This window comes from Gadus macrocephalus, chromosome 21, assembly GCF_031168955.1.
Source record: "Gadus macrocephalus chromosome 21, ASM3116895v1".
NCBI classification, from domain to species: Eukaryota; Metazoa; Chordata; class Actinopteri; order Gadiformes; family Gadidae; genus Gadus; species Gadus macrocephalus.
Window position 1 is genome coordinate 18,279,581 of NC_082402.1, and position 27,472 is coordinate 18,307,052.

Sequence of the window (27,472 nt, forward strand, 5' to 3'; positions counted from 1 at the left end):
GCCTGATCTAGTTTATGAGGTTCTTCAGGCTTTTTATGGGTCCCATCCCATGCTGAAGTAGAAGGCAATGAGGTTGTCGACATGTTGGCAAAAAAGGCACTGAAACAGGATATACAGCTGGGTGTTCCATTAAGTAAATCTGAAGTTAACACAATAATTAAATCAGTGAAGTTGAAACGAAGTGAAGTTATATTAGTTTTCAGAAATATTTTGTGCCGTATTGCTTTTTATAGATTCATCATGTTAATGCAAATAATCAAGCCTAAAGACCTGTGCCACTTTTCAAACGTTTTTGCAACTTAATGATACGTTGCTATATTTTGCATGGACGTAGCTGGTGTTAAACACCACTGTCACCAATGTCAATTTACTAGCTCACAAGATTACATTATTTATGTATACCTATTTATGTTTGTGTTGAATCGGTTTTTTTTAGGGTCAGCCCAGCAAACGGAGGCTTTTGTGCGCCTTAGGGTGGCGCACAAACATTTGTTTACCGGTGGAAGGGATAGTGCCACTATCCAATATGGTAAAATGAATGCACAACCGATCATTTGCAATGTTTGTAATTTTTAATGAACGTATATAATTGTATTTTATATGATATACGTATGTGTTCAAAGCACTGGTAGATTGTAGGCATATATGAATGAATGAATCAGATCAGTTAAATAATATATCCAAATAAATACACGTTTATCATCTCTTTCTTTGTCTTTTTCCCCCTGCATAATAGTAATCAACCGTACTGTAAATGTGATGCATGAATTAAGTTCTCAGACAATTTCACTTAGTTTTATAAAAATTGAATGGATTTTCCTTTTAATAAAGACAATTCGATCAACCACAACAAAGCTTTTGTGACTTCCCCAAAGAGGCTCCATGCGAAGGAGACATGACCGCATTCATAACAGACAAAAGTCAAATAAATATCGATCAGCTTGATTGCTGCCATGTTTTATTCATAAGCGCACATGTGTTTACAAGCGGACACGCAGTATTAAAAAGCGGAAGCGGAAGCGCTTCCACACTACCAAGTCGTTCCCAAAGTCCGACGTTACAAACGCTAGGAAGCACTCGAGCTAGCACTCTAGTCTCATCTCCATAGGACGCGACTAGCAAGGACGCGTCCTAGCAAGGCTGCAGCCTTCACTTTGGGAAACAGCCCGTGCGTCGTAGAGAACGGCCGCTTGGTGGCATTAGAGGCACCTATGTTTACAATGGAAGTGACGTATCTGTAGGCACAGCCATACACAGATCTGTGCCTGTGAGATTGGAGGTATGTTGTACTTTTCTTTCAGTCATTGAAATAGTTGACTTTATCGAGTAGCTTGTCTGTTTATTTTATAACTCATCCGGCTTTATAAGTAGATGCTTGTTGTTTGCTCCTCATAAAGTAACGTTACGATGACAACTCCATCAGGGATAAAATGCTGTTGATATCCCCAACTTCTGTAATCGTTGGTTGATGTTAAACCATAATGATATCTTTGAAACGTTCACGATAGTAGGCTAGTTAAGTTCAAATAAATAGCAAAACTAAGAAATTACTTGGCTTGCTATCGAAGAAATTCCTCCATTTAATCAGACAGCTAGGGTTGTCTGACAACACTGCAGACAGCCGTCATATCAGCAACATCTAATTACCGTAGTCACATGTTCCCTATCCTGACGCGCATGCGTCCTCAGCATGGCGGGTGTGTGGAGGTCCTACCAGGCGCTGATGACCAGGCACCCCTGGTCCGTCCAGATACTGACTGCAGGTACAAGACATTACACTTGATAAACGTGTGTGTGTGTGTGTGCGCCCTGACCAATGTAGGCCTGATTACTTTCCATGGTTGATATAATAATGGAATGAGTCATTTTCTTTTTACATTTAGTCTATAAAATGTCCTAATTTATGTCAAATGCCCGTCACAAGAACCCCACGGGATGTGGTCAGTCCGCCTGGTTAGTCTACAGGTTCAGAAGGATTCATGTATTACATGAAACGCAGTAATGATGTGATTGTTGGTCCAAAAGCACACTGGTTGGAATGAAAGTGGACGGCTGTGAACCATTAAGTTCAATGTACTTCGTTTTAAGTCCAAAGGACCTCTGTGTATTGGCTCAGTCCCAGGCTTGGACCACTGGCAGTAATGTATTGATCATCCTATTTCCCAAAGTAGCCTATAGGCCCAGGTGAAAAAAATATTATACTTCAACTATACTTTGAAAGGATGTCGTAAGTACACTTTTAGAATGTAACTGTATTTTGTACTAATTGTGTCTCATTCAAGGATACCAAAATGTACTAAATTAGTCCTTAAGTACTACTTCAGAAATACTTGAATACACTTTTAGTGCAAATAGTATGCTAAATTGGCACTATTTAATACTTGCATTATACTGATAAAAATGCGGTACTTGTAATGTCAAAATCCTTAGTAGATTGACCCATTATGGTCATTATATGAATAGAAGGAATCATTTGCGTATAAGGACAGAATGCCTCCCATCCAAATTCTTTTACACTAACATTTAGAAAGTATTCAAATTATTAACATATTTATTAAATAAGTACAACACTGTACAATGAAGTGTTATTCAGGCAGTCAAAAGTTCTGAAGAAAAATTATAATTCTTAGGCAAGGCTTGCTGTTTCCTGGAGTTGAACATATTTGTTCCTCTGGAGTGGAGGATGCCAGGGGACGTGTATAAATACTGGCCAGGTCAAACAAGATGGGGAAGGCCCCTCTCCTCTCCCACCACCACCCAGCAGGACCGTAGAGGGCTGCTATGCAGGTAGACCTCTGTAGTCTTCAAGCTGCTTCCGTGCCTTCTCTGTTCGGTCAAGGAGTTGCACTGCCTGATGTTTTTAAGGGCCAGGTCCTCCTCAGTGAACAGCTCCCCCGGTGCCGAGGCGGACATGACTAGTCCCAGCAGTCTATGAAAGTATCAACATAAAAACAGAAAAAAATCAAGATCACTTGAAATATGACATTATAGTGTGTTTAATATACACTTCTATCGTACTATCAATTGAACTGCAATGTCTTTTTAAGTATATTTCGAAACCACTGGGGATAATGCAATTGTACTGCAAGTGTTATTCGAATGCTAGAAATCATACTTTTCACAAGTTTTTCAAAGTTGTGCCAATTTGGCATACTATTTACACTTAAAGTATACTCAAGTACTACTAAAGTAGTTCTTAAGGACTACTTGAATACACTTAAGTATACTTGAATGCGACGAAAAAAGAACAAAATACAGCTACATACTAAAAATGTACTTAGTACATCCTTTCAAAAGTGTAGTTGAAGTATAATATTTTTTCCACTGGGTATCTATAAACGTATTAATCTCCACTGATCTACTGTCAAGATGATCAATCCAGCTAAGTGCTTAGGTTAGTCTATAGATCGTATGTAATTAATGTTACTTATTATAGCAAGCTTTCCGAAAGCATAGCAAAAGCATTAACTAAACATGTTTAGCTGCTACTGAAGCTAAAGCTACCGGCAAGTAACCAATGCACTAAGCATGGTCAGTTGTATCTTGGGCAACTACAGCAGGGCTGCTTATGTTAGCCTTGTCACCGTTTATCTTACCTGAAGGGATGGACGGTTGGGGCGCGTACCCTTGAGGAGACGCCGGCCCATCTTGGCCTTGTGAACATGGTGCAGTCCCGCCCTTTGTGTTCCTTCATGCTTTATGAGGTGCTTGATTCATGTAACTCAAATTATGTGGGATTATTAAAGGGATACTTCACCGGTGGAGATATGAAGGTTATATGAAAAAAAAATTGAAACCGGTTCATCCTAGCCTGAGAAAAGGCAGAAAGTGTCTCTGTGGCTCAAAAGTAAGAAATCCTCCAACTACCACAGTGCATTGCGCTCGCTGCACCGCCCACCTGTTTCCGTTTGGAGGGGGAAGGACCCATGGTCCTAGTGCGATGGCAGCTCGAGCAAACTTTGTGTAAACATTTCCCTGTGATACGTTGACTAGTTTAGACTTCTGCAATCGTTTTTTCAAACGCATCATTTGTATATTACTGTACAGCATAATTCTTTTTTCTAATTACAGTTACAGATTACAGAAATAAGTGTTTATCTTATACAGTAGGCCTACTTTAGTATAACAGCACTTGGGTTAGTAAACAAATCACAACAACCAACATGATTGAGGTTTTATTCATGAAAAACTATTTACTATTTAAAAAAATAATACGTGTAGGGTGCGTTTGCTAGAGCAGTGGTTCTTAAACTTTTTGTCTGGCGACCCCACAAAAAAGTATGGTAAGGTCTGACGACCCCCCTTTCCCCAAACCCATTCTAAGTCCTTACTCAAAATACCCCCTCAAACGTTAACTAAATCAAGCAATAAATAGTAAGCAAAGTAATTTGTTTTATTTATTCCATACGAACAACCGAGAAAACCAAACAATCACGATTAAACAAGTGTACCCCCTCAAACGTTAACAACTAAATCAAGCAATAAATATTAAGCAAAGTAATTCGTTTTATTTATTCCATATGAACAACCGAGAAAACCAAACAATCAGGATTAAACAAGTGTAGGCTGCCGCTATTGTGGTAGAAATTAGTGAGTATATTCTATAGTAAACCATGATTATTAATAGGCTTTATATTTTAAATAGTGGAAAGCACATGATGCCTGAGTCTGGGTTCAGAGCAGATGGTAGGTGCACAGAAATGTCCTGGGAACTGCGGGGTCAAGTCATGTTGACCTCCGCCTCTCAGCCTTGGGTCATCTTGGCTAACAAGGATAATCTATGCGGACCTCAGACCAGGGCACGGTTGATAACACGCTGAGACGAAGATTGACTAGGCGGAAACCCCATTGGGTCAAAGGGAACCTCCATTGTAGTAAAGAAATTCCTGTATGTGTATAAAGTAAGGCTGGGACCGAAGTTCAAGCAGTGACTCTGCAGACCCACTCAGGCTGTTGTCGTTGTTGTTTTTCTGAACGATAAAGTCTTTTGTCAATTCTTGCTCCGGACCCCTCGTTTTCATTTTACTCTCTCTCTTAAATTAGTCTAAGTGTTTTAAATCTCGATTAATCTCCGATACTATCAGATCAGAACGCTATGTGCGTGGTGCGTACACACACACACACACACACACACACACACACAGCATTGGGCTTACAACGTTACATGAATTATATTTATGACGATAACAATAACGGTATTTTTTTATTTCGCTTTTCTGGTTTACTATCTTTAACAATTTCAATGGGAAGGGTGGGCCTGCTTCCGGGAACATAGCAAGTTAAATCTAGGAGGAATGCTGCATACGGCGACACAGAGATTTTCCTCCACAGTGCTGAGCCGACATCTGTATTTATTTTTTATATATGCGATGGACGAAAATGTCTTCTCGCACTGATAGGTCGACCCAAAAGGATTTAGAATGTCCATGGCAGCCTTGGACAATCCGGGGTATTCCTGCGCAACAGACAGTGATTTTGAGGCAAACGATGTCTGTATGATTCGGTCACTGGATAGCTCAAGCAGCGCATCTTCGAGCTCAGATGACAGATCGTTTGAAGAGCAGCTGGTGAATGGTTGTCGTATCCATCATAATTCTCCACATTTCCCGTCGGAAAATATTGATGGAATTTTTCGAGGAGGCTTTGGAGATGAGAAGATTGAGGCCTTCAATGAATTGACATTCACGTCTTCCTCCTCCAAAAAGTCATGCAGCTCCGAAAACATCTCAAAATCCCCACTCTCCGCACGGACTGCCCAACGCTGAAGCTTTTTTGTGAAAGCATTCACTTTGTCCGAGAGGGTCAGGATTAAGGCCTTGTAGTGACACGTTGAGCATATTTGATTTGTCGAATATGCATGACAAATAAGCAAGACGGGCTCTCCTTTCCGAGTCAAAAAAAAAAAGCGGAGTTTGCGTCTGAGAGGAAGGTGCGCACCTCGCTTCGCAACTCAAACAGGCGTGTCAGGACCTTGCCCCGTGAAAGCCACCTAACTTCAGAATGGGAAAGAAGGGATTTGTGTGTAGACCCCATTTCCTGACAGAGAAGGGTGAAGAGTCTAGTATTGAGTGGGCGAGATTTGTTGAAATTCACCATTTTAATTGCTGTCTGGAGAACATTGTTAAGCTCGGGCTCAAGTGTCTTGGATGCCAGGGCCTCTCTGTGGATAATGCAATGGGTGAACTTGGCATGTGGTGCAACGCTAAGGACATGTGGTGCAACGCTAAGGACCTTTGCTTTGCTTTGCCGCACCATCTGTGCATATGCTTAGGCAGTTGGCCCATTGCAGCCCTGCGTCTTCCATCCAACCATTGAGACAATTAAAAATGTCACTGCCGGTACACCTTCCTTCCATCGGAGAGCAGAACAGCATGTCCTCGTCAGTAGACTCATCACGTCAGTAGACTCATCTAACTGTAAAGAAAACCTGCAGTTTTTTACTCTCTCGATTCTCTGAAATTTCATGTCGTCAGCGATCTCGATAATGCGCTTGGACACTGTATCATTGGAGAGGGGGATTTGCTTGAGCGCACTTGCAATCTTTCCACCATGCATTGCGGTGGTCATCGCAATTGCTGCAGGGAGGATGAGGCTTTCGGCAATTGTTTGTGGCTTCTGTTCTTTTGCCACAAGGTGGGCCACTTCGTAGGAAGCTGCCAAGGCTTTGGTGGGCAAGGTAGCTTGCCCATGCACTGCGGTCTTCTGCCCTTGCAGGGCAGCTTCTTTTCGCGGAAAGAAAGTCATTGGTTTCGTAGCGTCCTCAGAATGGCGGGTTTCGAGATGTTGTTTCATTTTGACAGGTTTTAAGCACTAATTTGCCAGAACATCGCCGCAAATCACACATTGTGGGTGGTCGAGGTTATCTTTTACTTGGCAAGTGAATCCATATTTCAGAAATTCTTTCTGATAAGGCCAACGCCTCGTTTGTTCCTTTTTATTCTCACCGGCCTGTAGACTTGTCCCATCTGAGGATCGCGGAGGAGTAGACGCACTGGTAGCTGGCACTTCCGAGCTTTTGTTCGATTTTTTTAACGATTTTGGCTAGTAGGCTACCTATGTCTTTTTATTTTGTTTTACTTAAAATGCAACGCTAAGGACGAAAGACGAAAACATATTTTCTCTCTTCTCGACTTAACTGCGTGTAAATAAGAAAAAGGCCGATTTTCTTCCCCAATATTATTTTCCTTTGTTTCACCTGGCATAATAATAATTTCGGACCGAATACAGAAAATAATTGGCGACCCCACGGAAGTTTTTAGGGACCCAAATTGGGGTCGCGACCCCTAGTTTAAGAAACACGGTGCTAGAGTCAAAATAGTCACAGCTCATCTTGGGCATCTATTGTCTCCCGGTAGCCATGGTACTGCCCATCTTGTGGGTAATTAGCTCTGATGGCCTGGACAACATAGGAAGGCAATGCTGTCTAAGAAAGAAAGAACAACATTAGCAAAGCAAGATAAATTATGCCTTGAGTAGCCTATGCAGCATTACACAGACTTCAAGCTAACGTAACGTAGCCTATGCTCTGCCAATAAGATCGGCTACTTTCGGATAACTACATTGTCACGTTCCCCGGGACTCAAAACTATTGTAGCCAATGTGTCAGTAAAAAAACAAACACTTACTCTATGCTCAGACGTCTGTTTCTCACGGCGGGCTTTGGCTGGCGTTTCCAGTACACTTTCTGGGGCCAGCTGACGGGCCTGCGTTGCAGTTCCAGATGCACTTTCCTTAATCAAACTAGCCTTTGATAATGTTCTGGCCCGCCACCTACTGGCTGGAACAAAAATTGGCCCTAGGCCAATCTTGGTTTCCGACCCCTGGCTTAGTACCAATACCCAACCATGCAGCCCCTGTACTATAATGTAAAAGAGTTGTTCTGAACCTGACATACATAAAGGGATGTCTTTATGTCAAGAAGGTCTTTGTGCTTAATACATGATGGTACCAGTCCTATACACGTTCCAGTGGCGCAAATAAAGTAATGATAATAATAAATAAAATGTATATAGCGCTTAATATGGTACTCTTAAGACGCTTTACATATTGCCCTATCAAAACTATGTCAGACTAGGAATAAAAGAAAAACAGAGGTTAAACATGAAGAATAAGGTGGGAGTTAGGTGGGGAAGGCTAGTGTGAAAAGGTATGTTTTGAGGGCAGATTTGAAAGAAGAGAGGGTTGGAGAGACTTTAATGTGGGAGGGGAGTGAATTCCAAAGGGTGGGGGCAGCAACTGAGAAGGCCCGATCACCCCAAGTCCGTCGCTCAGTCCGTGGAACTTGTAGCAGGTTGGCAGAATTGGACCTGAGGAATCGGGAGTGATGATGGAGGAGGTCGGCAAGGTAGGGGGGGGCTAGGCTGTTGAGGGCCTTGTAGGTGATGAGTAAGATTTTGTAGTTGATTCTGTGTTTAATTGGAAGCCAATGGAGTTCACGGAGGACAGGTATGATGTGTTCTCTGGAGCGGGTACCAGTGAGGAGGCGTGCAGCTGAGTTCTGGACATATTGAAGTTTTTTTGAGGACTTTGTTGTAAGTACAGTTATTATACGTATATACTAAAACCCCACTAGATAAGATAAGATACACTTATAACCCTTAGAGGGACATTTGTCTTGGACTCCAATGCAGTCACAAATAGCTGCTTTGCATAAAATAAATAACAATACAAATGCAGTCAATGCATACATATAGGACAAGGGCCACATATATCATACAACATACAAGAAACAGTGCAATTCTCTCACACACACACACACACACACACACACACACACACACACACACACACACACACACACACACACACACACACACACACACACACACTCTGTATTGCACCATGGGTCATGATCAGTACTATTGCAGAAAAAAATTGGCCCTGGGGGCATTTAGGATCTTTATTGAGGTGGGCACAAATTAATTCTTAAAGTGGTTCAGGCTGCAAGTGGGGACTCTGTAGCGTCTACCTGATGGTAGAAACTGGTATTCTGTGTGCAGAACATGTGTCTGATCAGATAACATTTTCTCAGCTGGTCTGAGCACAGTCTGCTTGTATATGGACTGCAAGGGGAGGTTTTCAGACCTCCCCATCACCTTCATAGCGGATTGAAGCAGGTGCCCAATTTTTGATTTCGGCTGGACAGGAAGGTTACCGTACCAAGCCGAAACACCCTGAGTCTACTCAGGAAGTACAGTCTTTGCTGGAGACGAGAACACAGGTAATCAACATGAGCCTTCCAACTGAAAAGGTTATCAAGATGGATGCCGAGATACCTGTAGGAGTTGACTTGGTTGATTTTCTTTCCCCCATGGATATACACAGTGGAGTATGATCCCCTATTGATTTCGGGCCCAGCACCATTTCCTCTGTCTTGTGAGGTGAGGTGATTCTCATCACACCACTTAACAAAACTCTGTATTTCAGAAAAATATGGTGAGGGGACAGTGTGCTGATACTGAAGGCTCAGGATGGCAGTGTCGTCTGAGAACTTAAAAATAAAATAATCTGGGTGGCTGCGGATACAATAATTTGTTTACAAAGTAAAAAGATGTGGTGAGCTAACACAGCCTTGGGGTGCACCAGTGCTGATCCTTCAGAGAGTCCCATAGCATTTTAGAGTTCCTGGAGGTAAAATTCTGTTCAATAATGTCCTTGTGTTTTCTCCTTGCTTCCCTCAACATGTGATTAAGTTCCTTCTGTACGGATTTATGCGCATTCGTCATTATTTTTAAAAGCCAGTTTCTTACAGTTAATACAGCCTATCTCCCTAGTATATAGGGCTTGTTGTTGGGATACACTGGGATTTATTTTTTAGTGACTACAAGGTTTACACAGAGTTGAATATAATCAGTAACAGTTTCAGCAGCCTCATCAATACCCAAGTCATGAAATATGACCCAATTTGTACAGAGAAAGGACCCCTTGAGGAGTGTCTCTTATGTTAGTGGGGTACGGTATAAACCATATAGAGAGTGTGACTGGTGTGACCGGTAGATGAGCGCTTTCTTTTCCTTTGTTTTATATTCACTTAAAGGTCCCATGGCATGACACCAGGTGTGGTGAGATTAGCCGTTACAAACCGTTTTGGAAATCTGCCCCTTAGGACATCACAGGTGGGCGTGTCCACCTAGATGTGTGAGGATAGATCAGCCTACCAGCCTACCCAGTGGACTGTATCAAAGGTTGCTCCTCTATCCGTCACACAAGTTCCACCCCCTCAATTCCTTCTCCACCATGGCCGAGATAACCCCACTAAGAGTTTCTATCGTAGTACCAGAGACGCCCGAGAACCCGACGCAGTCTTTAATTCATAATATCTTTTAAATTTTTTATCAACCAAAATATCCTTAAAATTCTTTCTTATATTTCAGTCAGTGTCTCGACTCTTCATACAGCTATGGGCAAGTGTCAAACAAAGTAAGCAATCTTAAATAAAATAACGTGAAATAAATAATTAATAAGTTTACTGTCATGTATTCAATCCTGAAAAATACTAAACAAAAGAACAAATATACTACACCAGGTGTTCTCAAATAGAGGTCCCTAGTGTAATTGCAAGGGGATCATGAAATAAAAAAGTGTAATGGACGTACTCAGTGAACCATGTGGTACACATGTACCACATGGTTTCCAGTAGGGATGCACCGAAATGAAAGTTCTTGGCCGAAACCGAAAACCGAAAATGAGGAAACCAAGGCCGAAAACCGAAACACAGAAAGAAATTATTGTGACAATTATTAGTACCATTTTGGGTTGCCGCGGTATACGGTTGGCAGTTGGGCAGTTTGTCTTTGCACTGTTTTATTGTTGATACGTTTTTTCATAAAAAATAAAAAAAAATACAAACCTAATAGATAGGCTACCTAATAAAGCGTTGGAATGCACAAGACCGGTAACCATAGCAATGCCTGTAAACAAACCCCTCAAAGCCCAATCCCTACGAGAGCTCCCCGCGTAGGGATTGGCCATCCGGAGGCGCACAGAGCTTTTGGCCGTGATATTATCTATAAAATTATATTCTATTATATATAGAACGCCGTCACCGAGAATTGGCGCGCTGCCAGAAGCTGTCACAGAGTGTGAGAGGAGAGTTGACGGAGAAGATGGCGGTTGACCTAGTTTCAAATACCGATTATACTCGTAATACCGGTGTTGACACGAGTGTAGTACTCGGTGTGACAATGTCCACACCGAGGCAACCCTAGTACCATTGCGTTTATGACTGTGTACTAACTTCATTAAAATCAAGACATTGCAATTTTTGCAAATCGCTATACGTGGGTCTTTCTCAGAAACATTGAAAAACGTCCACACCGCAGACATATTGGCGCTTATCCAGACATGTGTGTGCTGGCCGCGCTTTTTGTTTGCATCATCACAAATGTCATCACAAATTTCTGTTTCGGCCGTGTTTCGGTGATAAAAGTATTTCGGCCAAAACAGTAAATGCGCTTTTGGGCAATTTTCGGCCGAAAAATGTTGGTGGCCGAAAATTCGGTGCATCCCTAGTTTCCAGTAACTTTACATATAATAGAGGGGGTGGGGGTTCCTGAGGACCTCAACATATGCAAGGGTTACTTAGAGTATCCAAAAAAAGGATAGGAACCACTGTGTACTAAACTAATGAACAAAAGAACCGAACATATAATCTGTGCAAACTAGAGCAGCACTAAACAGCAATATCGACGTGATGCATAGAGAATATGCTATACGCTATGCATAGAGAATACAATTTGCAACATTTTGCAACAAATGATTCTAAATCTGCCCATTAATGTACACTCAGAATTTTGCGGTTTTCACTGCCGTTGTCAAATTTGCTGAACAAAATGTTAAACTTCAATAGTTGTTCATAGTCAACTTATTCTATTTTTTGACTGCAGCTCATGCTAGACCCCTGATGTTCGTAGGCCCCTGATGGTCGTGGGCCCCCGATGGTCGTGGGCCCCCGATGGTCGTGGGCCCCCGATGGTCGTGGGCCCCTGATGGTCGTGGGCCCCGGGGCTTCAGCCCAGGTAAGCCCTCTCGGAGCGCCGTCTGGTGGAACTGATTGGTTGGAAACGCAAGATCCAGAATGGGCTGGTCTCCGAGGAGCTGAGCCATCTCCACTGCAGAGCCGTGCTCGCAATGGGGTCCTGTAACTTAGCGGTCCCTACCTCAGCTGGTTATCCCACCATGATTGTGAACACGCATTGTGCTTGGAGAGGGGGCGAGCAGACTGCTGAGTCGATGAGCGGACGGCGTGGCTCCACCCAGACAACAAGGCACAAGGCCCTCTCATGGCCTGGTGGAAGTGCCGCCGGGCAGGATGAGCAGTAGGGCTGTGGGCTCCGTCACGCCGCCGCTGCATGCCTTCATCGTGGATGGTCATAGTGGTAGACTTGGTAGACCGCTGGTTTAAGCAATTGCTGAAGGAAAAGGGAGGCAAGCGCTGCTGTGGGCCACGTTATTTACACGATACCATGGGGAAATTGGGCGGTGCCCACGTTGATTGGTGCATTGCTGAGTTTTTTTGTGCACGCGAGTGTGAGCACGGGGCAAGCCCATAAGGAGAAGACTAGATAGTGTAGCCTACTTGAAAAACCTCCATAATTATTTCAAAAACTTACGTTGTGCTATGATTTATATGATTGTCAACTTAGTAAACTATGCCATTTTATCACTTGATGAAGAATAACTTCTAAGTATTTGATTTAATTATAGAGTCTAAAATTAAATCAAATACTTAGAAGTTATTCTTCATGGGTCTAAAATGTTGATCCTGATGATGGGAAGATACAGGCAGCAAAACCACCCAGCATCCATTCAATGAGACTATAGGTTTACGTGATTCTTATAGGAAAACTTTCAAATGTTGGTCAGTAACAACAAAGGAACAGAAGGAGAAGGGGAGTGACCATTGTGGAGGGATAAGGATTGGTCATGATTGAAGTCAGCCATGGGTAGAGAAACCAAGTGAATCTTTCATACACTTTTGGGGAAATGGACACGTCTGCAAGACAGCTAAAGGACTCTACACAACAAAGTAGTCAGTAGATTGATATGGTCTCAGTATCAGACTTCGTGGCTACAATGGCAATGCAATTGCAAACTATCTTACTACCTTTCAAGTAGAGGGAGGAACGGAGACATGTCTAGGTTCAGGGAGAATGTATACAAATTCCTTTTCAATAACCTAGAAATGATATACATACGTTTTGTCATTTGTTTATAATTGAATATTATCTCATCTCATTTTCGTCCGCTTATCCGGGGTCGGGTCGCGGGGGGAGCAGCTCAAGCAGCTCCCCCCTAGAATATTATAGTTACGATTAATTTTTCTATTTCTTTATGAATAATTTAGGGAAAACAGGAGTTTATCCGTTGTGCTCTTCCATCTCTGTCTTGTCTTACTTTAACAGCGATTTTGTAACCAAAAGACGTTGCCTCTTTAAGGTGTGTATGCCTGACATTTGCTCTGCCCTAAGAGGGTGTTTGTGTGTTTTATGTGTTATCTTTATCATCTCCGTTTGACATTTCCTGGAAAGGTTATCTGACAATTGTCCAGCTGGGCCCATGAGCTCCGCTTGGTTGTCGCTCTTCGGGACGTGAGCGGCGTGATCGTCGTGTCTGGCTGCAGGTCTGCACCTCAATAAGCCACTAATCTCGCCAAGCGCATACAAATTAACAACACACAGCCATGAATGTATCTTGGCCAGTTAGTGGTTTAATCATTTTCACACAGCCAGGTTGTTGCATTTCTGGTCTCTGATCCCATTTTTAGTTCAGAAAATTGTTGTTACCAACTTCCAACCAACATGGCACCACATTGAGACTAGTGGTTTGCTCTTGCCTATGAGGCAGACCGTTTGAGACAGGATGTTTACAAGACCTTTCAAACATTTCCATTTTTTCTGACATATGCAGAATCAAATATCTAGTGCTTACAAGTCAGCAATCTCCCGCCCTGCCTCAGACATCAGGCTGGGAAATACTGGCCTAAACTACGAGGTATTTTGAGTGAGATGAACACAATAATCACTTCCAGCCCTTCTCTCCGAATGGAGTCTTATTGCTTTAGGAATACCCTGCAGGGTTTGTGTTAGTGTTGGGGTGGTTATTCAAAAATCGGACCTTGAATTTGGGTATTGTGGTAGCAGGCTGCAGCCATTAGAGCATCCTTGCTATCCAAGATGGAAGCAAATCTGTGTTTGATCGTCTGTGATATGAAATAGTAGGCTACATTAGACAAACATAAACAGTTCAATTAACAGCTTTTACAGCCTCATACATTTGGGCTATATCAGCTATATTAAATTGTCGGCCTATAGACTACACTGCAAGCTATTATGTAAGGGGTAGGGCCTATTCATTTTATTATTCAATATGTGTTTACCTGTACAATAGCACCAGGCATGCCAGCTGTCCACTGGGAAAGGCCATCCTTCAACGCAAGCAACTTTGACATGAGAATCTCCAAAGGTTGGCAGGAGGGGGCCATAGTAGCAATCATCTTCTCCTTGTAGTATATCTAATGCGCCATCAAGAGGTCTTCACACTGCACAATATTCCTTCAGGAACTGAAACTCTCGCTCAGTGATGCCCTTAAAGCTATACTGTACGATGTGAGAGAGCTAGCATGATTTGAAATTAGCTTCTCTTCGGAGTTCCGTTTAACTCCTCCCCCACCCTTCAGGACTCCCTGCCCCAACCCCTCGACACAGAGCCGTGCACGAGCGCTAATGCTGCTTACGGCTTACTTCAACGGCAACCATTGCGTCACTTTTCAGGCCATTCAACTCCCTCAGCTGTCGCCATCGCTGAAAAGCGAATCCAATATTTATTCTCGTTTTTCCTCGAGCATTCTCCAACTTTTTTTTTGTTGCTGCCTTTTCATTTTCTGTCTTTCCTTTTCTTGCCTTTTTAAAAGGATGAACCGGGGCAAGTAACGGTGGCAGTGGTTAACGTTGTAGGCTCACTAGGTCTAGTCCACTGTCATGAACTACTATGATAACAACGCTTTCTTTGCCCTCCGTGAACGCGCTCAGGCCGGCTCAGGCTCGTACACAGAGGGGAGAGAACGCGCAGGCTTGTGATTGGTTCTTTAGATTCGGGTACAATGTCTCCGATTGGTAAGCATTTTAACAGGTTTATAGCAGATACAGAATTCGTTTTTTTTTCGCTTCTTTTTCATTGCCCATAAGTTATTTATTGCTGTCTGGATGTATAAACCAATTTCAACAACATATTAAAAAGTGCATATCACTGAAAATCGTACAATATGCCTTTTAACTCCCAGTCTAGAAAAATTATGTTTAAATCTCTGACTGGGATTTCTGTGATCAGAGACAAGGCGTCATGAGTCGTTTTCCAGCGTGTAGCATTTGGTATGATGAGCTTTCTTTTAAGCACATCCTCAACCTGGTCTGAAGCCACAGTAGAGCGACTAGTGTTGGTCCAGAGAGCTGTACACTTGGCGAGAGCACTTCTGTAAACTGCTTTACAGTCATTGTTACTGGTCAGCCATTTCTCCAGGTCATCTATTGAGATCAGGTTTAATGTATGTGATGACCAGCGCAGATGAGGTGGCAGTGAAAAGGTCTCATCTGATCCTGTGGAGAGTGCTTCGGCAACATCCGTAAAAGTGACCTCCGAGTCATGATCATCAGATGGCTCGTCAGAGTCAGACCCATCATCAGGATGGGATTCAAACATTCTAAAGGCTTCTACAAAATTGCTGCCTTTATCGGTGACACTTGCTGTTACTTTATGTGATAGTCCAAAGGCTGAATTAACCTGTTGTATTTCGCTAGCTATGACATCGTAAGTGTGTCTTCCTCTCACCCTTTTGCAGGCAAGAGCAGCCTTCTCCTGTTTAAAACTAATGCTGTCTATCCAGTGCACCGTCATTCCCAGGTAGCTTTTGTTGTTGGCGGACCAAATGTGGTGGAAACATGATCCAGGGAATTGAAAGTAAGTTTGATTACTTCAGGTAACTGGAGGGTTAGTGTTGTTTTCCTGTCGGATTTTGGCTTGCGAGTCGCAGGCATTTTATCAAGTACCGGTATCTTTCTAAATCTGTGCGATTCAATAGTTGACAGGGGAAGCATGTATTCTACAATGAACCCTGCAACCAGCCTGTTAATGTCTTTCTGTGTTACCTGCGCTCCAACACTAGAAAAAAGCTTTGCCTGTTTAGGCGTGGTCGGTTGCTGATCAACTCCTTCAGATGACCGGTCACCGGAGAGCATGATCTTTCGCCACAAGTTTTGTATTGCGATGCTGGGCTGACAAATACTTGGACAGGTTGCTCATTGACAAATGAGCAAAAATTGGCAAAAGTTGAAAGACACCTTTCGCCTGGGCAGAGGGTGCATTTAACTTGAATATTTTTAACGGTTCTGAAAACGAGACCGAAAATGCCATGCAAACATCCACAGCCAGAGTCCTGCGCCCGGGCTTCCGTTTTGTGGACGTGAAATCCAGGAACAGGAGAAGGTCCTGTGTTTTTGGTCCTGTGATCCTGTGTCTTGGCCAAACTGATACTGATTGTTCCACTCTTCCACTTGGTAATGTCAATGGGCCTTTGTATACTGTTTGAGGAAGGGACACAATAATCCCTGTTTAACATCATATATAGCTCGTATCCCCAGATACCTGGTCATACTTGGCCGTACAATTAGAAAATGATTTTAGATGACTTAGGCATGTGAATTTATGTTCCCCAGGCTCATTGGTTGGTGCCGGTGATGTCATTTCCCAGCAGCTGATTGAGAGAAGAGGGTTGGCCAATCACAGCGGGCGGCGGACGGTCCGGATGATGGCCATTGGTTTCTGCTTTGTGGTGAATAACGCATTGTTCCTCCTGATATACATGTCATACTCAGAAAATTAGAATATTGTGCGAAAGTTCATTTATTTCAGTAATTCAAAATGTCATACTAATACATTATGTAGACTCATTACATGCAAAGTGAGATATTCCAAGCCTTTATTTGTTATAATTTTGAAGATTATGGCTTACAGTTTATGAAAACCCAAAATTCAAAATCTCAGAAAATTAGAATATTGCATGAAATCAATAAAAAAAGGATTTTAAATAAAGAAATGTTGGCCCTATGAAAAGTATACACATGCATATGTACTCATGTACTGGTTTAGGCCCCTTTTGCATGAATTACTGCCTTAATGCGGCATGACATGGATCAGCCTGTAGCACTGCTGAGGTGTTATGGATGACCAGGATGCTTCAATAGCGGCCTTCAGCTCTTTGGCATTGTTCGGTCTCATCATGTCTTTCATCTTTCTCTTGGCAATGCACCATAGATTCTCTATGGGGTGCAGGTCAGGCGAGTTTGCTGGCCAATCAAGGAAAGTAATCGCATGGTCATTGAACCAGGTTTTTGTAGTTTTGGCAGTGTGGGCAGGTGCCAAGTCCTGCTGGAAAATGAAGTCAGCATCCCCATAAAGATGGTCCGCTGAAGAAAGCATGAAGTGCTCTAAAATGTCCTGTTAGACGGCTGCGTTGACTCTGGTCTTAATAAAGCACAGTGGACCAACACCAGCAGATGACATGGCTCCCCAAACCAACGCAGACTGTGGAAACTTCACACTGGACTTCAAGCCTCTTGCATTCTGTGCCTCTCCAATCTTTCTCCAGACTCTGGGACCTTGGTTTCCAAATGAGATGCAAAATTTGCTCTCATCCGAAAAGAGGACTTTGATCAACAGACCAGTTATTTTTTTCTTTAGCCCAGGTAAGACGCTTCTGACGTTGTTTTTTGTTCAGGAGCGGCTTGACAAGAGGAATACGAAAGCCCATTTCACAAATTCGTCTGTGTGTGGTGGCTCTTGATGCACCCAAGCCTCAGTCCAGTCCTTGTGAAGCTCTCCCAACACTTTTGAAAGGCCTTTTGCGCACAATCCTTTCCAGGCTGTGGTCATCCCTGCTGCTTGTGCACATTTTTCTTCCACACTTTGCCCTTCCACTTAACTTTCTATCAATGTGCTTTGATACAGCACTTTGTGAACATCAAACTTATTTTGCAATTACCTTCTGAGGCTTTCCCTCCTTGTTGAGGGTGTCAATGATGGTTTTCTGCACAACTGTCAGGTCAGCAGTCTTCCCCATGATTGTGAATCCTACTGAAGCAGGCTGAGAGAAAAGGCTCAGGAACTCTTTTGAGGTGTTTTGGTTTAATTAGCTGATTAGAATGTGACACTTTGAGCCTACAATATGGAACCTTTTCACAATATTCAAATTTTCTGAGATTTTTATTTTTTTGATTTTGGGGTTTTCTTAAATTGTAAGCAATAATCTTCAAAATTATAACAAATAAAGCCTTGGAATATCTCACTTTGCATGTAATGAGTCTACATAATGTATTAGTTTGGCCTTTTAAGTTGATTTACTGAAATAAATGAACTTTTGCACGATATTCTAATTTTCTGAGTATGACCTGTATACACTGTAATAACACATTATTCATCCAGTAGCAGGAGGACAGTCCTGTATGTGCAGGACAGCCTTAAGAGGGTTCACTGTATGTGGTTGTGTGTGTTGTCTCTAGGGTCCAGTGATAGGTGGCTGGTACAAGGTGCTGGACAGGCTGGTTGTTGGGGGAAGTAAAAGTGCTGCTATGAAGAAGATGCTGATAGATCAGGTAAGAGATGATCAGGATGTGTACTTCCCAAAATACACATCAAATACACATAAGCTGCTCAGTATTATAAACTAAACATCTGAGCCAAAGTGTTCAAAAACCAAATGGACAACCAATGAGTTCATTCAACTTGTTTAAGGTGGAGGAGTTAATGCATGGTATATGCCAGTGGTTTTCAAACTGTGGGGCGCGCCAGAGTTCTTCAGGGGGGACGCGACGTGAGAAAAAAATAAACCCGAAAAAAAACCTGAAAGTCGATGATTCAAATCATCAGTCGTACTTCAACTGTAGAAGTAACATAACTAAATCAAATTTCAACCGTTTACAATCGTTCAAACAAATCTACACACTTGTATCTTCAATGCTATCGAAACGGAATTTTGATAGCATTTATACTTTTTTCAGAATCACAGTTTTAGTTTCAAACCGGCATCGTTTTTAGTTGCTTATAATAATTTAGGTCACCATAGCAACGCCGGTAAACAAACTCCGCCGAATAGTCGAATCTCCGGACTGAAAAGGCAGATCTGATTCTACTCAGATTATTAAGAGTCTGGGACAACCCTAGACCCTAAAAAAAAATGTTTCAAATGTTTTAAAATTATGATCAGAGATGTTTAAAACGTGTAAAATAATTAAAATAGCTTTCAAAACACAGGTATTTAGAACTTTTTGGGGGGGGGGGGGGGGGCGCTCAGCTGAATTTTTTTCTCTGAGGGGGGGCTCACTCTCTCACACTTTGAAAACCCCTGGTATATGCAATTGCCTGTAATGTTTCACCAGTGCCAAATACAAACAGATTATTCTTTAAATGTTGCTATCAACACTCCTCAAGAAGTTGGAATGCTTGAGGATGTTTTGGTCGCATGGAACCAACCAATACACCTTAATGATGCCTTCCTCCAAATCTGCCATATTGGATGATGTGCTCCCTCTCAATGTTGTGTGTGTGAGAGTAAGATGGACCTTCATAGACCTCCAGGGACTGGTCTTTCAGAAGAACCAAGCCACAACCTGAAACCCAGTCTATCGTTGTGTACGACAGGTGTTCATCTGGGGCTTCTGGGAGCTGAAGCTCATAAAGAGCCTTCAACAAAACGGAATGCCAGTATTGCATTTATGGTGGTCCATCTGGAGGAATACCTTCCTCTTTACAAAGCGTTTCATTGATGTGGAAATGCATTTCCAGACGGAGCAGTATTGCTCAGCTGAGGAGGCTCTCCGACAGGGCGCCGGAAGTCACAGCAGCCTCGCGAGTGCCTTCTATTTTGTCCCACAAGCAGCAGTGTTTCTCACGGGGTGTATGAAATATTGAGCAGAGCTAAAGTGTCTGCTTCTACGCCTGAGCAGGTCAACCCACGGTGACTATAGTGCCATAAAAAGAATCCATCGGTGGTGCACCTGCGTCATATCTGTGTTCAAGGTTTACACTTATTCCAGCGCCTTTATGTAATCCTTCCTCAAGCTTGGTGTGAATAGCCCCCAGACATCCGACTAACAGCCCCCACATAGCAGACTAACAGCCCCCACACAAGAGCAAAAGAAAATCAGTTTTTGCTGCAGTGTGTTCAACCTGTAGCCATACAGTAAGCACACTTGTGTGTGCATAACATCCTTTTAGATACAAACACAATTCTACCTGTACCCTACATATACCCCTCCATCCATTGTCTTGTTTCTATATTGACCATGTTGATTGACTGCTGTGTGTTTGTGTGTCCACACTTCTAGCTGGCTTTCGCCCCTTGCTTCCTTGGAGCGTTCCTTGGTCTCTCAGGGGCTCTGAATGGACTGACAATGGAGCAGAACGCTGCCAAGCTGAAACGGGTAAGACCCCTATATCATCTATAGGTCTGTTCAGCTACATCACCTGTCTCTTCAGCTATATCATCTATAGGTCTCTTCAGCTATATCATCTATACGTCTGTTCAGCTATATCACCTGTCTCTTCAGCTATATCATCTATAGGTCTCTTCAGCTATATCATCTATACGTCTGTTCAGCTATATCACCTGTCTCTTCAGCTATATCATCTATAGGTCTCTTCAGCTATATCATCTATACGTCTGTTCAGAGATATCACCTGTCTCTTCAGCTATTAGCTAATTAGGTTTGGATTTCAGTTGAAAAGGTAAATCATGATATTATGGTGTAATGGTATTGGGTAGGGCTGTAACGATACACGTATCGAAACCGAAATCGCGATACTCAAAGCCACAAACCTGTCTCGCGGTGTGAGAAGGCAGAAGCGCGATACGCCCTATCTAACTCTCCGGTCAAATTGTCTGATTGAAATTTGCTAATAATTTGTCTAAATAATAGTCTGCTGACACCGCCCCCTCTTATCGATGCCATAAGTATGCGACGAGATGCCCTCTCTGTGATGACAGCTCTCCGTGGCTACGGAGGATTGGACTTCTCCACAGCCGTCGAAGTCCTCATTTGTGATATGAGCGACATTTATCCAGAGTGGCCCAAGCGGAAAAAAAATGCCTGTGTGATCCCTGTCTCTATTGTTTTGTGTGATTTGACCGGCAGTTGGTCTGCTTATAGGTCGGAATGAAGCGGCCACCCATTATTGACAGGATGGGTACTTTATTCTACCGGACTCGTTCGCTTCTTCACTAGACACACACGCCACTGCTCGCTCTCCTCGCTCGTCCACTCTCTCTCCTCGCTCGTCCACTCACTTGCTGACGTCACTCACACGCAACCATACGCACACTGCCATTCTCGCGCACACACATACGCTACTCGTAACGCTATGCCTCGTTATTGCGACGTTCATGACGTTCATGTTTTTTCCCATCTTTTGAAAGTTAGGCTATTAAACATGTTGCATTCTATACGGCCTGATTATGTCATTATTTAAGCTACATAGCCTAATAAGAAGCGCTTTGAGTGTGAGAAAAGCGCTATATAAATTGAATCTATTATTATTATTATTTGACCAAACCAACCAAACTAGTTGAGGGTACCGTATTTTCCGGACTATAAGTCGCGGTTTTTTTGTAGTTTGGCTTGCCCTGCGACTTATATTTCGAAGCGACTTATATGCCAAAATTGTGCGTACATAATCTTCGGCCGCAAGATGGCACCGTCATTCATTAGGCCTATAACTGAACGCTGCAAGCCTACTGCACCACCGAATAAATTATAAATAAACTAGACCGTAGACAAAACAAAAGAGAACACAAAATAAAATGCTGCCAAAAAGAAAAAGCTATACTGCACAATTTAAACTGCAGATTATAAAGTATGCAGCCGAAAACGGCAATCGAGCAACAGAAAGAAAGTTTGGGGTGAGTGAAAAACTTGTCCGGGACTGGCGAAAAGCCAAGGAAACTCTAATTGCGATGAAAAAAACAAAGAAAGCTAACCGGGGGCTGAAAGCCCGATGGCCAGAGCTGGAGGAACGAGTCCACAGATGGGTCATTGAACAGCGTGCTGCTGGCCGGGGCTTATCAACGGTGCAGTTGCGTCTCCATGCCCAGGTAGTTGCCAAGGAGATGAATATCACTTGTTATGTTTATATATAGCCTATATTGCTATTGCAATTTTATTCAGTCTCTCCAGACTAAACGTTCTTGTTTAAATGTTGAAAAATAAATGCGACTTATACACCGATGCGACGTATATATGTTTTTTTCCTCGTCATGGAGCATTTTTTGACTGATGCGACTAATACTCGGGAGCGACGTATAGTCCGGAAAATACGGTATTTGCCTACCTGCAAGCATACTCCAACTGCAATCTTTGGTTATTTATTTATTAACTTAGCTATACTTTAATAGTATTCTTTCTGTTCAAATCTGTTCATTTAATAACAAATAATTTGTTATTAAATGTCACATTAATTTAATTGTTACATAAGTGTTGTTTAAATAGAATGCTTTTTAAATTTAAAGAAATCGTGGGATGTATCGAACCGTCACAACCGTGGGTCAAAAATCGTGATACAAACCGAATCGTGAGTTGATGTATCGTTACAGCCCTAGTATTAGGTTAAGTAAGTTGAATTGTTAGTGGACTAGATTGATGGCGCGCGTTTCAAAACGGTGGCCACCTTAAAGCGCTGTTCTATGATTGCCCTAAATCACCCACCCAGTCTCTTCAGGCAGCTGGTCAGGGGCAGATAGTGTGACTTGTCTGCTCAGGGACATCGCGACCCTTAACTTGGAGGAGCTGGGGTTCGAACCAGCAACCTTCCAGTTGTCAGACAACCCACTTTACCTCCTGAGCCTCTCCTGAGATACTTCTGAATGGAGTCACCACAAATTCTGAATGACCTCTCATACAAACCTGTTTCAGAACACCCACTTCAACATTTCTTAAAAAAATGTAAATCCAAACTTCACTAAGGCTTAGGTTCGTCTATGGGAGTCAGGGGATTTAACATTAAATACCCAAACATTTCAAACCATGGACTGTACCAAACACAGCTTATTGTAATCACTCAGTGAGTCAGATGTCAGATAAGTTGTTTTTATGTTATTCTTTAATATCTAAAGGCCTGCTTTATTAATGAAGAAGCGATGACGGTTGAAACACCACTAGATCCCAATACTGGGTTGGATTAAACTCGGAATGAATGGGATCCATACCTTTTCTTTAGTTTATATACCCTTGGTCCCAGTAATGAGGTTTGAGATTATAATAAAGATCTGGTGAACAGGGCGTCTCACCGGCTGTCTAACAAGCAACAAAGACTCTGCCAGCAGTTGTAGACTGGCCGCTGTCCAGTCTACAACTACAAAAAAATACAAATTTCCATCAACTAAGTGAATACATATTTATACTTCGAAAAATCTTAAAAGTAATTAACTTTTCTTCTTTTGACAATGACATCTTACAAGTAGAATTTGTTTTGTTTTTTTAAGTATTAGGCCAACATTAGCATTTGGCCATGTTGGCAGGTGTCTGTCTCCCCCCTGTAGCACAAGGCCTTGTTTGCCCTTAATTAGAAAGTGGTCACAGTCCAGAAAGCAAACGACAACCAAAAAGAAAATGGCAAAATTGCTCTGTTTTTATAAGTCAAAACATGTCAGGTTGACCTTCAAAGTGTGTGTGTGTGTGTGTGTGTGTGTGTGTGTGTGTGTGTGTGTGTGTGTGTGTGTGTGTGTGTGTGTGTGTGTGTGTGTGTGTGTGTCCAATTAAAGGTAAAATATTGCTTAACGTTTTTAGATTGATTGTCTTTTTCCTCATCATCTTGCTCTACACTGAGAACTATAGGTAGGGTTTGCCTGCTAGTCTTTACTGAGGATACAATTATACGTTTAAATTATGGTTTATACTCACTGTAGAGGGCATTAACGTGTTTACATCTTCCTGTTTCACCTTTTTCTTTCAGGATTATGCTGATGCATTGATCTCAAACTACTATGTAAGTTAGCGATTAATGACAAATTTTCTTTATGGTGGAAATGCAATTTTTTTTTTTCTCTGGAAAGTGGGTTCTTACCGCGTAAAGGTTAAGCACTGACCTAACCTACTGACATGTTCTGCTCCCTGTTTCAGCTGTGGCCACCAGTCCAGATTGCCAACTTTTATTTTGTCCCTCTGCATCACAGGTAAGAAGCTCTGGGTCGTCAGAGCTCAGTTGAGGGGTACTTAGTCAGTTCAGGGAGCTCAGAGCTTATCCATTTGTTTTGTAATGTATTTTTCTTTATTTTCCTGTCCTGCAATCTCTGTGTGAAATTTTGCTACTCCTCTTTTTTGGTTGTAGCTCCACATGGATGAGCTTGATCAGCCACATCCATGACTCTGGTTCTCATTTAATCCACCGCTCCTTGTTCTGCAGACTGGCTGTTGTGCAGGTTGTAGCCGTCTCTTGGAACTCCTACCTCTCCTGGAAAGCCAATCAGATCTGAAGACCTTCAGCATTACTAGTGATGTCGTGGGATGTGTGCTGTGATATATTGTTGACTTGCTCTTTTTCTATTCCAGTCCTGAAACTCTTGACATGTTGTGATTGAGTCATTTTGTAAAGGTTGCGGGGGAATGTTCCGCCCAAAGTGACAAATTCACACTTGAAAGTCAACCTTGCATTGCACTAGTGTGAAAGTTTGTTCTCCATGCTAATTAGATTTGCCACCACTCCGGCAACACACAAATCACTAACACCGGGAAACATACATAACACATACATTGAAGAAAACCTTACAATTATGATATGCTATCATAGGTCCTTGTGATTGCAACCTAACTTACTTAAAAACACAATTTAATAATAAAGGGCTTAAATATTGAGGATGTGAAATACTTTGGCATGCATTGCATAATTGTATTGGGCTTGGGTTGTGTAGTCTTATTTCTATCAGATGATGATGGTGATATTGGGGTTGTGTAGTCTTATTTCTATCAGATGATGATTGTGATATAGGGGTTGGGGTTGTGTACTCTTAGTTCTATCAGAATGATGGTGATAGAGGATTGTTGGGGAAATGCCATGCATGGCTGTCAACCAAATTAACCATTTTATAAAAACTTGTTTCCCACACAAACATACCAAAGCTATATAAGGCAACTTAATTTACCAACACAAAGAACTGTGATCCCCTTCTTTTAAAGCGATCTGCTGAGATGATTAGCAGGAGGTGAGGTGGGTGCATGCCACTCTGAACGCATACCTTTATCCTACTGCTAGACGGAGGACAAGCTCAGCAAAATTGAAGGACTTGAAACGTAATTTAATCTTTTTTGGCATTGTTGTTCTTTGGCTTAGTACAACTCTGAGAGGTAAATGTTCAACACATGGTTTATTCAGAGACACAATGGTGGAAGGTGCGGTCGATGGAGAGGTCAGGAGCTGGCACTCTGCAGGTGGTCATGAACAACAGGTAAATATTCTGATTATATTGGTAATGGACAGAGTGGTACATCAGCCACGCTAACATTCTAATTGACCCAGGAAAACCTCAGTCTGTCTTGGCCGAGGCCATGCTCGTAGGGTCCGACTTATCTCAAACCAATAAAACTATGCTGTTGTGTTGACCACTCTGTAGAAGAAGACGCTATTCAGGAGGGGTGTTAGCGCTTCAAATGTGTGGTCTAATGAGGTTCTGATGTTTGCTTGGATATCATGCGGTCTAAATAAGACACAGAATAAATAAATTTGCAGACTACAATCTTTCATGATAACTAGTGTGTTGATAGAATTCAACTGCTTAAATTACACATTAATCTGCCATTGCCTGACTCGTTAATCTCTCAAACATAAGCAGGTTATGTAATTAGGAAAACTTGATATGAACTAGAAAATGCATTTCCTGGAGAAATTGTGAATGCAAAATATGTTATATTAAAGACACTTAGTTTAATACGCGAAGAAATGTAAAATGGCTTAAATCAAGTGTAGGGATTTGAAGTAAATGGAGAAAACATGCACACCATTGCACGCATAAAGTGACGACGAACAAACATGTGATCAAGTTTGAACACATTTGAGATAAAATATAGAATAGCTGAGCTGTTCTGTGTGTTTGTTTGTGTGTGTGTAACTTGGAAAAGTATATTATTGTCCTTCACATCTAGTAGAATGACGAGGCTTATACAGTTTGTCTCCTTTGAGTTAGGGCTGGGCGGTATATCGATATTTGAGATGTATCAATATTTTTATGTATCAATAATATAACGACATATGTAACGAGACGCTATCGTCAACATCGATAGCCTATAGTTCATTTGCGTTGAAATTACAGCGCATTTGCTCCAGAAAAAGCCTTTCCGAGGCGCCCCTGCCGCCTGCTCTTTCCTCACTCTGCTTCAGAGTCCTGCACGGGTTTGGGTACCGGACGGGTGACCCACACAATTTGAATGAAACGGGGGGTCGGGGGGATAATGTACGGACGGCTGAACAGCACGGGTCGGTCGCGGGTTCTGCGATTGGAATTTTCAAGGCCTCACATGCAAATGAAAAAATCATTATCAGTGATACATATGGAAGTGCCCCCGGCCAAGAAGCGAGCTCGCGTGTCAGTGGGGTTAGTACACTTTTGGACGTAGACGATTCCAGTGAAAAGGCTCCGCAGTATCAAGATGAAGTTGCTGCTTTCATTGATTACAAAAAGATTAAAGATGACTCTTTTGGTGTGTTATCGTGGTGGGGAGAGCACGGTCGTTCATTTCGCAATATTGCTCAGATTGACAGATTTATCCTCACCATCCATGCTCAGGCCTCATTCACGCCCCGTGCCCACTACCTCCGTCCGTTGACTGATCCCCATTGACTTTGAATGGGGATGGACGCGCAATGCATTGTGGATCCGTCCGTTCCGTTGGAGCCTTCGGCTCCGTCAAAAAGTTGAAAAAATTTCAACTTTTTCGGCAGCGACGGATCCGTCATCCAATCAGATTGCGTATGCTAATTTAAGCACTGTGACGCGACTCGGGCTCTGACGATACTGGAAAGCGGGAAAGCGGGTCATCTTGCATCGCAACAACTTGTTGACTCAGGCCTCGTGCCCACTACCTCCGTCCGTTGACTGATCTCCATTGACTTTGAATGGGGACGGACGCGCAATGCATTGTGGATCCGTCCGTTTCGTTGGAGCCTTCGGCGCCGTCAGAAAGACTCTGACGATACTGGAAAGCGGGAAAGCGGGTCATCTTGCATCGCAACAAGCAGGAAGAAGCGGGAAGAACCCGGCGAAGCGATTTGATTGGCTGACGGATGCCTCTGCAAAGACTACTCCCCCATCAGTCAGCCACGCCTTCCCACGTCCGTTGACTGACGGTGCAATGGGCATGTAGGGTCACGCCTCGTGCCCACTACCTCCGTCCGTTGACTGATCCCCATTGACTTTGAATGGGGACGGAAGCGCAATGCA

The 27,472-nt window shown here is 42.6% G+C and overlaps 1 protein-coding gene and 1 long non-coding RNA gene across 3 annotated transcripts; one reads left to right on the top strand and one right to left on the bottom strand.

Moving 5' to 3' along the window:
* The first annotated feature begins 1,177 nt into the window (after nucleotides 1-1,177).
* Nucleotides 1,178-24,891, top strand: mpv17 (mitochondrial inner membrane protein MPV17). Of its 2 annotated transcripts, XM_060041221.1 has the most exons (8): nucleotides 1,178-1,279; nucleotides 1,690-1,763; nucleotides 16,710-16,825; nucleotides 18,552-18,644; nucleotides 20,376-20,471; nucleotides 23,995-24,027; nucleotides 24,162-24,214; nucleotides 24,445-24,891. In XM_060041221.1, the coding sequence occupies exons 2-8, from the start codon at nucleotides 1,691-1,693 to the stop codon at nucleotides 24,512-24,514; spliced, it is 534 nt and encodes a 177-aa protein (XP_059897204.1). In that variant the 5' UTR covers nucleotides 1,178-1,279; nucleotide 1,690; the 3' UTR covers nucleotides 24,515-24,891. The 2 variants fall into 2 exon arrangements, with proteins under 2 accessions (XP_059897204.1, XP_059897205.1); XM_060041222.1 differs by lacking the exons at nucleotides 1,178-1,279; nucleotides 1,690-1,763 and adding an exon at nucleotides 11,927-12,017.
* LOC132449537 (uncharacterized) lies at nucleotides 2,534-4,157 on the bottom strand. Its single transcript, XR_009523600.1, has 2 exons — nucleotides 3,597-4,157; nucleotides 2,534-2,929 (listed from the first exon to the last, which is right to left on the bottom strand). It is a non-coding gene; the product is annotated as an uncharacterized LOC132449537 (long non-coding RNA).
* Nucleotides 24,892-27,472: the final 2,581 nt, after the last annotated feature.